This window comes from Vicia villosa, unplaced genomic scaffold (genome assembly GCF_029867415.1).
Source record: "Vicia villosa cultivar HV-30 ecotype Madison, WI unplaced genomic scaffold, Vvil1.0 ctg.004613F_1_1, whole genome shotgun sequence".
Taxonomy (NCBI): Eukaryota; Viridiplantae; Streptophyta; class Magnoliopsida; order Fabales; family Fabaceae; genus Vicia; species Vicia villosa.
In genome coordinates this window covers 30,453-48,436 of record NW_026706477.1, presented here as the reverse complement: position 1 = coordinate 48,436, position 17,984 = coordinate 30,453, and the positions used below count along the sequence as shown (strand labels likewise).

General features: G+C 37.5%; 1 protein-coding gene across 1 annotated transcript; it reads left to right on the top strand.

The window, feature by feature from the left end:
* The first annotated feature begins 16,606 nt into the window (after positions 1–16,606).
* LOC131642194 (small ribosomal subunit protein bS16m/bS16c-like) lies at positions 16,607–17,783 on the top strand. The gene is made up of 3 exons (XM_058912466.1): positions 16,607–16,757; positions 16,934–17,186; positions 17,403–17,783. The coding sequence occupies exons 2-3, from the start codon at positions 17,008–17,010 to the stop codon at positions 17,614–17,616; spliced, it is 393 nt and encodes a 130-aa protein (XP_058768449.1). The 5' UTR covers positions 16,607–16,757; positions 16,934–17,007; the 3' UTR covers positions 17,617–17,783.
* The last annotated feature ends 201 nt before the right edge of the window (positions 17,784–17,984 follow it).

Here is a 17,984-nt window from a genome sequence, read left to right as displayed (position 1 = left end):
AAAAACTTAGATATTCAAAGTATGCTACGTAGGCCAAAATGGTAGAACAAGCACCAAAATGGCTTCATGTTCAAGCAAGATATGTGGTAAGTAAAGTAAAAAGACAAAGCAAAGCCAAAACATATTTCATTAAAAGAAGAAGAGTACATTCATTTGGGGATTGTGGTTTCCACCAACTACAGAATTAAAAGCATGTTAGAAGCTAACAAAAGAAGCATCCAAAAAATTGGAGACAATAAAACTAAAGCCTATAACATCTCCATCAAAAGCCTCAGACAATGCACCCTCTAGTTAATCCTTTGTTCTAAACCCTCCAAGGATAGCAGGGGCAAGCTTTCTGCTTCGAACATGTCTAGAGACCCCGACCTGCGCATTCTTCTCACTATGCCCTTTTTTAGAAACATGTAGGACAAGAATCTTCCATAAGGAAGGCATGTCACCACACCTTGACGAGAAGCAGCCATGGAAACAGCTTCGACAAGCCCATTGAAGATCAGCAATGGAAAGTTGATCTTCTTTCCCCAGAGGGCACAGAGTATAAACTCTAGATCCTCCATCATGATGTTGTCTAGGTCATGGCTTCGTGGGCGGAAGTTGCCCACTAAAAGCTGGTGCCAAATCCTAATGACTTTAGCGCTAAAGGGATCATTTTCCATGAGGGTCCTCAACATATGGTAGGTAGTCATGTTAATGGTGTTGTCATCAAACGATTCTCCAGAGTTGTTACATCTCAGCAAGTCAGAGATGGTTGAGGGAGTGATGGTAATGTGAGCCCTTCGAACCTCAGACACGATGGTGGTTCTCCCTTCTGGATCTATGCGCAGGGACACAAACATCCAGAAATCTGCTAACATGTTGGGATAAACAGACCCCTCCAGGATTTCGTGATAAAACTGGAGTTGTTGATTAGCAAAGAGTGCGCTGATACTGGTGTGACTCTCTTCAAACTCTTTCTCAGAAAGTTTGAATTCCTTTTTGATATAGGCTCTGATGGTATTAAAGGTCAAGGGTTGCGCCATTTGAGAAAAAGAATACAAGAGATGTTGTTAAACTCTGTATTTGAAGGGATGCAAGGAGAAGAGAGCAAATTTTGATAAGAGTTTGGGGAAAGTATGAAGAAAGGAGTAGAATGCTAACGCTTTATATAGAATACGTTGGCCATAAAAAGAACGGTTCCTTTTTAAGTGTTGATTGGACTGCGTTTGGTATCCCCAAGAGAAGTTATGGCCTCCGACGTTTCCTGCCTTGGAAGTTGAAGTGTAATCATGTTGAAAACTGATACACGCATGTCTCAAATAGACGTTTTGAAAAAGGTGATGTCATCATTTAATGATGGTTACGGCTAAGGGAAGTGGAAACGTCAAGTCTAGGCTTGAGAGGCTGCGAAGGGTAATCATGTCACGTGGGTGCATTATTAAAATCATTATGATAATAAAATAATTTTTGCAATTTTTTAGGAATTGCTAAAACGCTACTTATGACAACTGCAAAATTAGATGTGTGGAAGATTGAAAGATAAAATTGCATATATATTCTTGAGGAAATCTGATTACAAAATAAACTAAGTATGGAATACAAAAGGGCAGTACAAGGTTCAAAGTAACTAATTAAAGTCCCTAGGAAGACTATCTTTCATCTTCGAATACTGAGCTTCCCATAAAGACATACGACGTTCGATCAATGCCTGTTGTCTTTTCAGTTCTTCGATTTCTGGCACTAGCTTTTGTGCCATTTCGAAGTGTCGAATCCCTAACTGCGCCACTTCAGTCAATTCTTGCTGATTGGTTTGTTGGATTACTACCTGACGAGACTGGGCATTCTTTATCTTCTCTTCGAGGATTGCAATTTCTTGTTTCCAAGATTTGATATTCACTTCACATTCATCATATTCTTTTTGGTCCTTCGAACGTTCAAGCTTAAGGGCATCAGTCTTTTTTGTCGCATCATTTGCAGCTTTCCATGAAGAACCATGAGAAGCCACCTTTGCTGTAAGTTGTTCGTCAACATTTCGTTTGCAAAGAATATTAGATTGAAGTTGATCAATCAGAGAACCCAGTAACACAATCACTTCCGAAACCTCCTCTGAGACCAGAAGCAAATCCACTTTCTTCAAAAGATTGTTTAAGCTATGACATTTGGTGGAATCCTTGCTTAGAAATTCAACGAGGTTGGTTTCGAAGAACTTTTCCCTTATTTGACGAAGGAGATTAGGAATATCATCCTTGTCACCAGACTCTGCCTGGACATTAGGAGAAGTCTCTAGCCCAATGGGCAAAACATTATCAACACTCATCATGGTCTTGAGGAAGCTAAAGGGATCAGTTTTCTTGAGTTGCTCCAATTCTGACGGAGTAAGCATTGCTGGGGCTGACTTCGAAGTAGTTACAGGAGTAACTATATTCCCGAAGGTCAAAGTTTCATGAGGACCAGGCGTAGGCAAATTGGAAGTTTCCTCCTCAGCATCTTGTTCGGATACAGTATCTTCGCTGCCAGTTGGTTGCCCAGTTGCATTATCGCTATCTGAACATCGAGGATTTTCCCCCATGTTTTCATCTTGATGAGTAGGTGGAGAGTCATCATTTGAATGGATTTCTTCAGTAGCCACAGTTGGAGAGTGATAAGGTATCTTCTGACGAATCACAGTTGGAGATTTCGTTTAGGAAGAATATTCTCTGAAGAGTTAGAACTCGAAGGAAGATGGTTACTGATGACCATTGTTTGAGGTTAAAAATGGCTACTGATGGCCATGTTTCGAGAATGATTGTTTAAGTTGAAATGAAGATAGTTAGAATCAGAGCTAGTTCGAAGAGAATCATCTTTGAGACTTAAACGTTTTTGCGAAATACGTAAGGTACTGAAGCTTAACGTGTTTTCGTGGCATTCTCGGTTCTGATCACGTTGCCACGCGTCGAAAGAGGATTCAGGCGGGAGGATTTGAATTTCGAAGGAGTATGTGTAACCGCACAAGGACAGATGGCATCCCAAGGATTCTTGTGGGTAACGTGGCATCAGATTAGTGTAGGACCGTTAGGGTCGAAATTAGTATAAATAAGGGTCTTAATGTTAGGATTCCGTGTGTTCATTTTGTACAAATCACTCACAAATCACTCAAGTATCAAGTGTTTAGAGAACGAGTTCGCTGAGAAATGTACGTATGACACCAACACCAGTTTAATACATTTGTATCTTCCTTTATTCAAGTGTCTTTTCATTATTACTGCTTTCGTTTACTTTCTGTTATTTACATTCCTGCACTTTTTTGATTTATGTCTAACTTTTATTTCGAAGCACTTTACATTCCTGCATTTAACATTCTCGCACGTTACATTCCTGCATTTTACATTTCTGCAGTTTACACGCTTTTATTTATATTTCTTTGTCGAAAGTCATACTCACATATATAACAAGTGTTGTTTTTAAGTAAACATTCACACGATCAAATCACAAACAAGTTTTCTCGAAGCCAGAACAAACAAGTATGAATCAAATCATATCGAAAGACAATTGTTTGACTATGTCCTAGGATCAATCTAGTCGATCCTGCGAGTAACCAAAGTATATTTTATAGTTTGGAGGACTAGCGGTTGTTTACCGGAAATCACCGTAAACAGGAACCTACCCCTAAAACTCGAACCTCATGGATAAATGAGTTGTTCTAAAATCCAAAGAGACAAAAAGTCTCGGAGGCGACGAACGACCCCATGTGACCTTCTAGAACATACCAATGGGAAGGGTAGGCACCCTAAGTCGTTACGTCGAACCTATGAACCTAGGGCTTATGTGCTTATGTGTTTATTATATGTATGTAATTTATATACTGCGAATGTCTTGCGTTTTAATTTTGCAGGTATTCCTACGCGTTCCTTGGCCTGTAGGGACTCTATTTCCAAGACCACGTCTTTCCCACGAAGGACATCTTCGTTAGCACACGTCTATTGGCCTCTCGATGGCCATGAGATCTAGTGACTGCCTAGAACGGTCACCCCGTGCTTACATCCACGCGTTCCCTAGCCTGTAGGGATTCTACTTCTAAAATCGCATCCTTCGTTTGAAGGACATCTTCGTTAGCACACGTCGATTGGCCTCTCGATGGCCATGAGATCTATTGACTGTCTAGAACGGCCACCCCGTGCTTACATCCACGCATTCCCTAGCCTGTAGGGATTCTACTTCTAAAATCGCACCCTTCGTTCAAAGGACATCTTTGTTAGTACACGTCGATTGGCCTCTCGATAGCCATGAGATCTAGTGACTGTCTAGAACGGTCACCCCGTGCTTACATCCACGCGTTCCCTAGCCTGTATGGATTCTACTTCTAAAATCGCACCCTTCGTTCAAAGGACATCTTCGTTAGAACATGTCGATTGGCCTCTCGATAGCCATGAGATCTAGTGACTGTCTAGAATGGTCACCCCGTGCTTACATCCACGCGTTCCCTAGCCTGTAGGGATTCTACTTCTAAAATCGCATCCTTCGTTCGAAGGACATCTTCGTTAGCATACGTCAATTGGCCTCTCGATGGCCATGAGATCTAGTGACTGTCTTGAACGGTCACCCCGTGCTTGCTCCTACGAATTCCCTAGTCTGTAGGGATTTTCTTTTATGTCCATGTGTCTTTACAATGACTTCGTCCGTCCCATGAAGGACGTCCTCGTTAACGCACGTCGATTGGCTTCACGATGGCCATGAGATCTAGTGACTATCTTGAACGGTCACCCCGTGCTTGCTCCTACACACTCCCTAGCCTGTAGGGATTTTCTTTTATGTCCATGTGTTTTTACAATGACTTCGTCTTTCCCTTGAAAGACGTCCCCATTAACGCACGTCGATTGGCTTCACGATGGCCATGAGATCTAGCGACGGTCTTGAACGGTCACTATGTGCTTGCTCCCGCGCATCCCCTAATTTGTAGGGTTTGGATTTCCATTTATGCATCTTCAATCCCTAGCCTGTAGGAATTTCACTTCGTACGATATCGTCCTTAGATAGGTTGTGTTCCGCATAGAGAACCTTCCCACGAGGGAACACTTCATTGGTACACGTCGAGCAGCCTCTCGATGGCCATGAGATTTGGTGACTGTCTCGAACGGTCACCAGCCGCTACCTTCTGCATACTCCCTAATCTAAGGGATTTTTATTGGCGCGTCATAACATCTAACTTGCAAGGATTTCGCTAGGGTCTAATGTTACCTCAAAATCCGCATAGGCTATCCTTAGGATTATATAGGTCGCACGTCTGCATTGCAAATAAGGAGTCATAGCATACAAAAAAAAGGGAAGTCTTTTGCACACGCATGCATTTGCATTTTCATGCATTCATACATCTACATTTTCATTCTACCTTCGCCCATATTCGTACTTACCGCGCTAGCCGATTTCCCGAGACCCGTGAAGAAAAATTAAAGATCCTAAACTATGGAGAAAGGAGGATAAATTATTGGGAATGCGTCTGGTCTTTCAAAGGAAAAATAAGACGCCTTTCACCATGCCAGCTACATGTCCATGCCTTTTCGTAACAGGTTTGTAAATACAACAAAGGTTATCGTCGAGCAAGGATTAGTTCAACAAAGAAGTTCCCTCATAGATACACTCAAGGGGTATCTAGTCATAAAGGGGTTCATCTATGAACATAGCAAAGCTTACAAAGACACTCTACGATAACTTAGGGGCAAGGGTCAGTCCAACTGGGGCAATATCCTGAACAAAGATGCATAACTACGATGGAGGGAAGGCGACATATGTTAACTCGCCATCAAGGGGAGAAAGGGTCATAGGTTTTCTCTATCAATCTACAAACTCTAAGGTTGCGAACGGTGTGATACTACCCTTAGAAAAAGCAAAAGAGGTTCAGTCAAAGGAAACTCATGAAGTTCCGAAACAAAGAAAACCCACCGCTAATAATTTATTCCCGACAGGTTTGACGTGCCCAAGGAGAATTCGAGGTTACCCTTTACTCCTACAAGTCCATGAACTAAGGAGTAAAACAAGGTCAACAGATTTACAAAGGAGATTGTCCCTAGGATCAATAGGTTTTATCATGTCAAAATTTCAACCCTTACGATCGCTAGGTGTTACTCAGGATAAAAGTTATACCTTCGGATTAGCAATTCTAATGAGATGACCATGCAGGTTTTGGAATTAATTCATTCGCTCACTACTACGACTTTTCACTTGCACACTTCTATTCTATTTTCAATCTCAAATTTAGGATTACTAACAAACATGAAGGAGAATGACGAATGCAAATAACTAAATCTTGTGAAACGTATGCTTTTGAGGTAAGACCGAGCCGACGATGTACAGGCATTATTTCAATTCCTAAACAGTGGAGATATAAGGATGTTAATCCCTCGTCACCCCCTCGAGCCAGGAGTTGGAGTTTGTTTCTACTTTTCAAATAAACCTTGATTTCAACCAGGGGCAGGGTAGATTTTGATTAATTCAATGGTGTATTTTGGTTGTCAAGAGAATCAATCAATGAAGCAAAAGTTCAAGCATAAGGATCAAGCAAAGCAAAGGTTCAAGCATATCATCTTCCTCGCGTTCATCCAAGATTGAGGAAGCAATGTAGATAACATTTACAACATCTTCTTCCTCAATACATCATCGAGGACAGATTAAAGTTGAAGTTTACAAATCAAAGTCAACATGACAGTCACAACACTCAATATCCAAGGATCAATATTTCCAAAGGAGCATTCAAAAAAAGGAGGAAAGCGCCCGCTAAGTCAAAATGGCAAATTCCATGAAAGAAAACAAAATGACTTAGGCAAAAATTAGGGCATCCCGATGGGTCAAATTCAAAGGAATTGGCTCATGCAAAAATAAGGGATAGAGAGAAAAAACAAAAGCGAAATACAAAGGATAATCTTGTGAGTGCTAAATCATCGAAGCTTCTCATCAATTCTTGGATTTCTACAACATTTTTCATCGATGCTTGGATCTCTACTAAGGCTTCTGCTTGACATCAAAACTGAAATGATTCTCTTACAAACAAAGCACATTCATTGGATTAGGCGGATTTTTAGGATTTGGAGAACATCAAGGAGAAAGGGGTGGGTTAAATAAATTTTGAGCCTTATAACCGTTGTTTCTTAAAACATGAACCAGGCCAAGTTACAACATTCAAAAGTCCTAATTGAGGCAAGGTTAACTATGAAAGCATATTAAGCAGGATTTTGTTATACTGACTCCTAGGTTTGTTAAAACTATTTCTAATCACTATGCTTCTTCAAACATTCATTTATAAATCATCCAGTTCTAATTCATAACGGACTTCGATTCCAAAACTTACGTACGCATTGCGTTAGAGTTACTTCTCGAAGGATACAAACGTCATCTACGAATATACACTTAGCATCAAGGAGCTCGAAATTGGTTTAATCAAAGGCGACCATTTCTAATAAAGACTCTTGAATGGGGAACCACATCCAGAGGGTTCTCCTAAATAGGGGCAAAATTTCAGGGATTACAAGGGCATGCAATCAGAGATCCTATTTACTAGGGGAATTCTTCCTAAGGTTCAATCGACTTGGGTCACGTCTCGAAGCAATAATAATCAGGGGCATGTCAAACATGGGAGAAATTTAAAAGGATATAACACCATGGATAACCCTCCATATCCTGGAAATCAAAGGCATACCCTTCAATCTAAACGGCGAAGCATATGACAAGGTTATTTCCCGGGGCACTTCCCTCATGACTTGGAGATCATAAGCATCTTTTCCCACGAAAATATTGGGGCAATGGATATCAAATCCATAAGACGCACAACAAAAGGAAAAGGCGTTCTCACACTTTACAACTTCGAACAAATCTTTCTCCCAACTACGATCTTCAAATTCAAAAAAAACAGGGATTGGGAAGTCGTGCTAGCATCACAACCCACCTTATCAAACAAAACTACAACTCCAGCGAGCTATATACGCTTTGGTTATCAACAACCTATCATGGGAGCATCACGCAAATACATATAAATCATGCATTACATACATTGGTTGATACATTACACCACAACTTTTTAGGTAGTCTTCTTTAAGACAAATCTTACGATCCTTTCTAGGAACCTTTTCAGGTAGTCTTCCTTAAGACGAATTGTCATCCTTTCTAGGAACCTCTCCAGGTAGTCTTATTTAAGACATTATTTTTCTAAGAGCCTTTCTAGGTAGTCTTTTCTAAGACATTCATCATCCTTTCCAGGAACCTCTTCAGGTAGTCTTCTTTAAGACATTCCTTATCCTTTTCTAAGAACCTTTTTAGGTAGTCGTTAAGACAAATTTTATCCTTTCTAAAAACCTTTTCAGGTAGTCTTCTTTAAGACAAATGTTCATATCCATTCCGGAAAACCTTTTCAGGTAGTCTTATAGAAGACATTATTCCGTTCCACTCGTTACATCAATCAACACATACATAAGCATAAGCATTATCCACATACATAAACATTACCAAACCGGCATAAGCATAGCCATGGTATAGGGACAAACATGGATTAAACAAGTTCAATGGGTTTAAGGAGATAAAATCTCGGGATTACATCAACATACATACATACGCATTAGCATATGCATATCATCTAGTGCATTCACATATTACAAAAGCCCAGTTTCCGACCCTCGAGTCATGAGTGTCCAACCCTCGTGTTGTGATTGGTTTGTTTTCCGACCCTCGAGTCGTGAGTGTCTAACCCTCGTGTTGTGATTGGTTTGTTTTCCGACCCTCGAGTCGTGAGTTTCCAACCCTCGTGTTGTGATTGGTTTGTTTTCTGACCTTCGAGTCGTGAATGTCCGACCCTCGAGTCGTGAGTATCTAAACATATCGTTTCCTTTCCGACCCTCGAGTCGTGAATATTTGACATGCTATTTTCTCCGACCCTCGAGTCGTGAGTCTCCAAGCAAGTGAATCTTTTTTCATACAGGAAAAATTGTTAGAACTGTAGCAAACAATCTTCTACGCAGGTAAACTTGTCCGAACCGGGGCAAGTGGATCCCATTGGTGCAAGTGAGCTTGCCAGAGCTATAGCAAGTGATCCTTTTGGGATTACTCAAACTACGATAGTAAGTAGGTATGGCTAACTGCGACGACTTACTAGAGCTACAGTAAGTGGGTCATACCATCTACGAAAAACTTACTGAAACTACGATAGTAAGTAGGTATGGCTAACTGCAACGACTTACTAGAGCTATAGTAAGTGGGTCATACCATCTACGATAAACTTACTGAAACTACGATAGTAAGTAGGTATGGCTAACTGCGACGACTTACTAGAGCTATAGTAAGTGGGTCATACCATCTACGATAAACTTACTGAAACTACGATAGTAAGTAGGTACGACCAACTGCGAAGACTTACTAGAGCTATAGTAAGTGGGTCATACCATATACGATAAACATACTGAAACTACAATAGTGAGTGGGTATACCAACAACGACGACTTACTAGAACTATAGTAAGTGGGTTACCTACAAACTGCAAAACCTTGCTAGCACTATAGCAAGTTAAATTATCTTTTACATAGCAAACGGCGAACCCTCGCTATTGCTAGCCAGGTTTATTCATCACGTTAGTCCCTCGGCAGTGATCTCTTCCAAAAATACAAAGGGTTTTATAAAGGGTTTTACAATAAGGTTTTTCCAAGGGTTTCTCAATTGGGGTTATTCATCACGTTAGTCCCTCGACAGTGATCTTCTCCAAAACTTCATCAATAATAAACAAGAGTTTTATTTTTCTTTTCCAAAGTTACTAACATGCTTCAACTAACATAACTAACAGTCATGCATCATTCAATTGCATACCTCATTCATTCATAATGCATATGTATACATTGCTCTCATTTATTTTGAGAAGCTCACTGCATCATACATCACATGCATCATGACATTGCATAAAATTAAGGTTGCCTTTTCAGGCCATGCTACAATCAAAACACGTGGTTCCTTCCAAAAGGCATCTGCGTTACATTCTAAAAAAAAGAGGGGTATTTACCCTGGATGGCATCTCTAAGCCCATCTCACACGGAACTTCTTCCCAACAAGTGCAAATTTCAGGGCATTCAATATTCAATCCTCTTCTACCTGTAGATCACGATAGGCAGACGTGCCTATCTACCTCTTCAGGTTTAAGAAGATTGAACAGGGGCAGCTGTCATACCCTAAAATTTGTCCGATCAATTCTCGTCTAATAATTTATCAAGGGTATTAAAATTAAGAGTTATGGGGTTTAACATATCTATTGTTAAACCCACGCTCTTATAAAACTATTTTTATTTACTATTGGAGTGTAATTAGCAGGTATTTTGGGCCCAAAACCAGTCAGTCCATTTATCTTATCACAAGGATTTTTATTTTATTAAATATTATTAAATATTATTACTGACTCTTATTAGAATTTTAGTATTATTAATTTTAATATTATTAGTATTAGGATTATTATTATTTAACTAATTATTATTATTATTTTATTATTATTAATTTCTAAAAATGACAAAATTTAAGTTTTTTCTTTTGTGGGTTTTAACCTAATTTTTTAACACTATAAGTAGGACTTTTGACAATCCTATCAGGGGCGTCCTTCACTTTCACGTATTTTTTTCACAAATTCACACACCCAAAAACTACGCTTTTCACACAACTACGTTTTCTACGCTTTTTTTCTCTTCTCCCTTTGAGGGTTTGTCTTGAACATCCCTAATCCGCCATTGTTGATTAACTGACAAGAGCTGACAAACCCTTTCCCCTTCCAAACGTAATTTTCAAACCACTCAAACACGATTTCAAATCATTCAAACTCAATCACAAACTCAAACATTTTTGGCCGATGATTAATCTATGAGGCCTCCTTTTTGAAAACCTTTTTTTCAAAACCTTTGGCCAATGATTTAATATGAGGCCCCCCCTTTTAAAAAATCTTTGTTTTGGCCAATGATGAACATCTGAGGCTTCTGTTGAATTTTAATGTTTTTTATCTTTTAAAGGTTTTTGGCCAATGATGCATTGAGGCCGTATTTTTATATACTATACACGTATTTTGGTTTAGCCATGGTCATTGTTGTCTCAATCTGAAAAAGACCTTATCAAAACCTGACCTTATCAAAACCTTTGAGGTTTCGCCCTCTTTGACATACATGGTCTTTGGCCTATAGTCATTGTTGTCTCGATCTGACAATGACTCTATCAAAACCTTTAAGGTTTCGCCCTTTGGCCAAAGGTCTACCTTTTTTAATTTATTAGTCTACAATTGTCAAAACCTTTTTATAAAACCTAAAGGCTAAATGGGTCCCCTTGAGTACAAGGGAGGCAAAGGGTGCCTAACACCTTCCCTTTGCCTAATTAACCTACTTACCCAAAATCTCTTATTTTTAAGGGTTTCTCACTTGCCCAAATAAAGTGGGTGGCGACTCCGTTTGAACGTAAATTTTAAGCAGGTTGCTACAGAACGATGTTATGACATCCAAACTGAACAAACAAATAAACAATGCAAAAACATAAACAACACACAGAATTGTCCACCCAGTTCGGTTCTAACTAACCTACTTTGGGGGCAACCAAGCCAGGAAGGAAATCCACTATCAGTAGTCTTAATTTGAAGCTAAACTCCCCCGTTTACAACTTTGCACTTAAACCCTACCCAATGCAATCTCTACCTAGGTTCTCCCTAGATATGGAATATCTCCATTCCACTTCCAATCATAGCAATGATGTCTAGCAGTCAATAACTCAGCCACTGCATCGACAACCTAATTCCCAAAACTCTAAACACAAACAAACACAATATCAACTTGAAGTTGCTTACAGGCTTCCTCCAAGAACAAATCCTCACTCATTACTTCACAGCTTCTGAGTGATTACACTAAACCTCTCACCAACAGGATTTGAGGCACAAATCAGTGACCTTCCCACAACCTGGGAGGTTCACCTACACGGCTAACCCTAATGACTACATCTTGTTAATACTCGGCTAGCTTCCTAAACTAGGTTACAAAGTTTCCTATTTATAACCTGATCCCAATTGGACTTGGGCTTACAAATTGCAGCACTCTGGCTGTTACAAATATGCAGAAAATATTCTGCTACAAATTAGGTCTTTTAATCCCGAGTTTCCTAAATTAGAAACTGCTGAATCCAATCTTCTGATATGATTCTTCTGAATCTTCAATCTTCTGATCTGATTCTTTAATTATTCTTTTGACCTGTAAATGTGCGCCACATAGGATTACATAACATTCACATAGAATATTTTGTATCTGTTTTAACCCAAACTGAATCTTTCTTCCTCAGTTCTGCAGGCGCGATGTCATGGTTGAAGTCATGACATTCCATATAACATCTTGCTTTAGTACCTGTTTTGTTCTTTTCATTTTTTTTGCAAGACTTATACACTATTACTTTCAGTTGCTATTATGTTTTAGCCAAGCATGGATGCCAATAAGACAATTCTACATAGCAGAACATCAACAAAGATGCATCCAAACTTGGATGGCTAGCATTCCATAAGTGGAAAGATTGGTTTATGGCCCAAAATATTTGGGAGCCGCATTTAGATAACGGAGAAGTGGTTACCTGGAACCCGTTTCCTTTTGGTAGTTTCAAATGTAATGTGGATGCCGCTTTCAACAAGCGTGTAGGGACTACGAATCGAGGGTGGTGTATGCGTAACGATCATGGTAACTTTGTTGCCGCGGGTATTGCTTGGGATGGTAGTACTTTCTCGGTGCTAGAAGCGGAGTCCTTAGCTCTTAAGGAAGCAATTCAATCAGTTATTATGCTTCATAATGCTCCGACGACTTTTGAAAGTGATTCACAACAGGTGGTCCAAGCCCTTAGCTCTAATACGCCAGGTAGCTCTGAGTTTTTCTCTATTATTAATTCTATTAAGTTATTGCTATTAGATTTCCCCAACTTTGAGGTTAAGTTTATCAAGCGTCAAGCGAATATGTTTGCCCATACCTTAGCTAAGGCGGCCAATTCTTGGTCTCGATGCTGTATGTTTGATGCATTTCCTCTTTGTATTACTTTTTATCTGATTAATGAAAGCAGTTAAATTTTTTTCTGTCAAAAAAAAAAAGATTGAAAAAGAACTTCCATTTTAATTAAATAAATAGTTATTATAACCATTTAATTGCATTTACTTGATATAACAGCATATCATTTTTTAAGTATCAATTTAATAACTACAACTCATTTTGTATTGAGAGAAGATTTTCTTTAAATTTTAATTTTTTAATTATATTGAAAATATATTATTATTCTTGATTATGGCGTGTGTGACAACAATTTCTTATAGATTCTCCGTTAATGGTATCCTGTCAAAAATCCTCAAAGCAAACTCTGGTCTTAGACAGGAGGATCCTATCTTTCCCCTTATGTTTGTCCTTATTATGGAATACCTTCATCGGGTACTGCAGAGTCTAAATCTCAATCCTAGTTTTACTTTTCATCCAAAGTGTGAGAAATTGAAGATTATTAATATATGCTTTGCTGATGATATTTTTCTCTTTGCGAGAGGTGGCAGTGAATTGATAAGGTTGGTCATGGACAAGGTTAGAGGCTTCTCAGCTTCTACGGGATTGAAAATTAGCATCCCAAAAAGTAAAATCTACATGGGGGTGTGGACACCATCACTACCAGCCTCATTCAGCAGGAAACTGGTTTCGCTATTGGGACGTTACCGTTCAAATATCTTGGAGTCCCGTTGGCTAGTAGGAAACTAACTTTCTCTCAATGTCAACCGTTAATTGACAAAATGCTTGTTCGATTAAAACATTGGAGCACTAGACGTCTTTCTTATGCGGGCATATTTTAACTTTTGAAAAGTGTTATATTCTCCATTGTTAATTACTGGATGCAAATTTTTGCTCTGCCTAAAAAAGTTATTTCTCACATTAATAGTATTTGCAGGAGTTTTCTTTGAACTGGCAAGGAAAATATTAGCAAAAAAGCTCCAGTGGCCTGGGATCGGATTAGTGACCCTCTATCTGCAGGAGGTTTGAACTTGATCTCTCTTTTGGAATGGAATAAAGCGATAATTGGGAAACTCCTTTGGAATGTGTGTGAAAAGAAAGATAAGTTGTGGATTAACTGGATACACTCATACTATTTGAAAAATTTGGATCCCGCGAGCTTTTGTCCTGGTATGAATTGCTCCTGGACTCTTAAGGCAATGTTCAAACATCGAGACATCCTTATGCAATCTGAGGAATGTGAGGGATTTCAAAACACATGAAGGTATGTGACTAGAAAGATTTATCACTTGTTTAGAGGGGAGAAACCCAAAGTGGAATGGAGAAAACTCTAATATGGCAATCTTGCTAGACCGAGAGCTAAATTTATACTGTGGTTGACCTGCCTAGATATATTGCCCACCAAATGCCGACTTCATCACTTTGGTGTCGTTATTGATAATAAGTGTGCTTTTTGTGGATTACATGAAAGTTGCAACCATCTCTTCTTTGAGTGTACTTACACACATAAAATCTGGTCCGATACACTCAAGTGGATAACCGTGAGTCATAGTCCGGGGGTGGAATTCTGAGTTGAGTTGGGCGTTAGAGGAAAAGGTATAAAAAACAACATCATAAAAATTGCTATAGCTGAAACTGTATATGCAATTTGGACAACTCGAAACAAGATCATTTTTCAGAACAAGAATGTGGACTCTCTCCATAGTAGTGATGTGATTGATATTATAATCATGAGAGCTAGCAGTAATAGGAAGTTGAGCAAATTCTGTAAGTAGTTTAATTGTTTTGAGCTTTAGTTGTCTGACCGATTATTTTGTCATTGTGGCGCCTGGATCTTTTGATCGGTTTTGTACTTCCGTGATTTTTGGAAATAAAATTTTCTTCTTTTGATCCAAAAAAAAAAATATAAACTATTAAATTATTGTTTATTTCTTTAAATAAAAATAAATTCAACAAACAAACATTAATACAAATATAATTGATATTTTTCTAAATTAATATTTAAGGATAATAATTTAAGAAAACTTAATTGCGCATCGCGCAGGTAGACGGCTAATTTAAACTAATGATAATAAGTTATAATTAAGAAATTGAGTTTTATGAATAACTGGTTAAGGGTGTGTTTGTTTCATGGCTTAAGATTATATTCTTAGGAATATTATTTCTAGAATTATTATTTTCGGAAATATTGTTCCAACATATGTGTTTGGTAGAAATTTAGATTCCTAGGAATAACTATAAAACTTGTTTAATTTTAAATTATAAAAAAGTAAATAATAATAATTATGAATGATAGTTAGAAGTTATGGTTGGTTTAACTTCTTTCCACTCTTTAGTCATATAAACACATCCTAATATAGTAGAAGTTATAAAAATAAAAAAAATCAAATGAATATAAGAGTTAGTGGGTTAGTGGAAGAAAATTAATTTTTATTAAATAATTAATTAAATTAAAATAAATATAAATAATCTATATTTATCAAAATAATCTATATTTATCAAAATAATCTTAATTTTGACTCCAAAAATTACATAAGAGACTTAACAACTTTTATATATAAGTTAAATTAAAATAAATATAAATAATATCATACTAAATTATAATCCTAGAAGTTCTTTCCACCAAAATTTCCCGCCAAAATCTTTAATAAATAATAAATTAATTAATTAAATAAAAAAGTAAATTTTTATGCTCCTGTCTCCCAGGTGGATGTTTCTGGTTTGATTTTTGTAGGTGGTCTGCTTCAAATATCCCGGAGAAGTAGTCCAACGCTTGCGTTTATGTCGGGAGATAATATCACTAGGAGGAAAATTAGAGTGTTGTTTCTTTATTATGCTTTAATCACATGTTGCTCCATCTTTTTGGGCTACAATTTTGCTTCTGTAAAGTGTTTGATTTAGTTTGTTGAAATGTCACAAGGTTCTCTTTGTGCTAAAAATAAATGTCAATGATTAGGAAAAATTAAAATGCAACTTAATGTATTTTGCATGTTATTATATTTGATAATTCATTATAATGTCATTACAACTAGAAGTGAGTGTTAATTAAATTGTTTTATAATCTTTCAAGTTCTTCTATTAAATTTCCTCCCAGAATTAATAATAATATTAATTAATTAATAATATCATTATTTAATTAACAAAATTATTAATTATTAATTAGTTAATAAACAATAAATTTAAAATAATTGAAACAAATAAAAAAACACCTATTATATAAAACGGAATTAATTCATTTTTTGTATTGTTATACTATAAAATTAAATAGTTAATGTTAAATTATTTGTTTATACTACAATGATTATTAATAATATATTAATAAAATAATCATTCAATATGACATATCCGTGCATTGCACGGGGTGAACGTCTAGTAAATTATCAAAATAACCTTAATTTTACCTCCAAAAATTACATAAAAAACTTAAAAACTTTTATATATAAGATGAAAAAAAAATTCAAAACTATATTGTAAATCAGAATTTGCACTTTGTCATTAAAAAAATCATTTATCATCAAGAAAAAAAGTAAAAAGTTATTTGTTCTCGGTTACAATTAATTTTTTAAATTTTTATTTAAGAAAAAAAAACAATTGTTTTTTGTAAAATGATTTACTTTCAGCGGTAGAAAAGTCCACGTGTCTTGCTCCGACACTAGGCAACAATTTCTCAAATTTCAGTCCCACTAAGCCCTTCTTCCCTCTCTATCGTTCGATAAACCCTCCCGGTCTCTCTCCTGCGATTCTCCGCCGCCGTCGCGTCATCTCCGTCTTCTCCAGCCTCGCCGTCACAGTGCCAGACAGGTTAGTTCCCTCGTTCTTTCCTCCCTGTTTTTATTCTATTTAGCTTTGTATGTATGTTGTTCTCCCTTGATTGCATTCTGTTAGTTCCCATTTTCCGTTTTCTGTTCCCATGGTTGACACTGATTCATTCGTTTTTCGCATTGAAATTGATTTGTTCTATTACTACCACGATACAGAGACAGATTCGTTTGGTTTCTTCAACTGGATTTGAAAGTCATTGATAGGGAAGGAGAACTGAATTTCGGGGAAAATGGTGGTTAGGATTCGGTTATCGCGTCTAGGATGCAAAAACAAACCATTCTATCGTGTGATGGCTGCCGATAGCAGATCTCCAAGAGACGGCAAACATCTCGAAGTTCTCGGTTACTACAATCCCTTACCTGTTCAGGATGGTGGTAAAAGAATGGGTATCAACTTTGACAGAGTCAAGTAAGTAATTAATACTTCTGTTCGAAGGCGTGTCAAATGCCAGAGTGTTCTAAAATTATATTCAATTAGATTCACTTTCTCAGATTATTATTGGTGTCAATGTAGTGTGTGTTTGTGTCCAGCTTTTTAGCTAACTAAACTAACTCTATTTATGCCAGTTCCTTCATATATATGTAGGTGATAGTGTTGTTTTTTGTTTTGTTTTTTCTGTTTTAGGTATTGGCTTTCTGTAGGAGCGCAACCTTCGAATCCTGTTGAGCGTCTTCTGTTTCGAGCAGGGTTACTTCCTCCACCACCGACTGTGGCCATGGCGCGCAAAGGTGGAGCTCGTGATACTCGTCCTGTTGATGCTTTAACCGGGCGTGTCATTGATCAACAAAAGCCTCCTAATTCCGACAACAAGGAGACCTCTGTAACTGAAAACCCGTGAAGTCTTATGTTTTTCATTGCTGTCTTTAAGAGAAGAAAATAAGATGTTATATATTGATGTGTTGTTGAAACAGTTGATTTCAAAAGTTTGGAAAAATAGTTTGCTTATCCTGTTTCTCCTGCAAATGCATTTATTAGAATTTGGATCTGTGTTGTGTTGTTGTTGAATGAGGTTTTTTCCATGCCAGCTTTGGGTGCTTTCTGTTGTTTTGGTCACTTAAGACAATTACTACACAAATAATAGTCGAAATCAACCTTAAGAGAATTGACATGTTTTGAGTGTTGTATGTTGTGTGTATTTTTCTGTTAATACATATTGCTTATGCCTGTTTAAGTAATTTGGTCAGCAGAGCTATTTATCAGGATTTT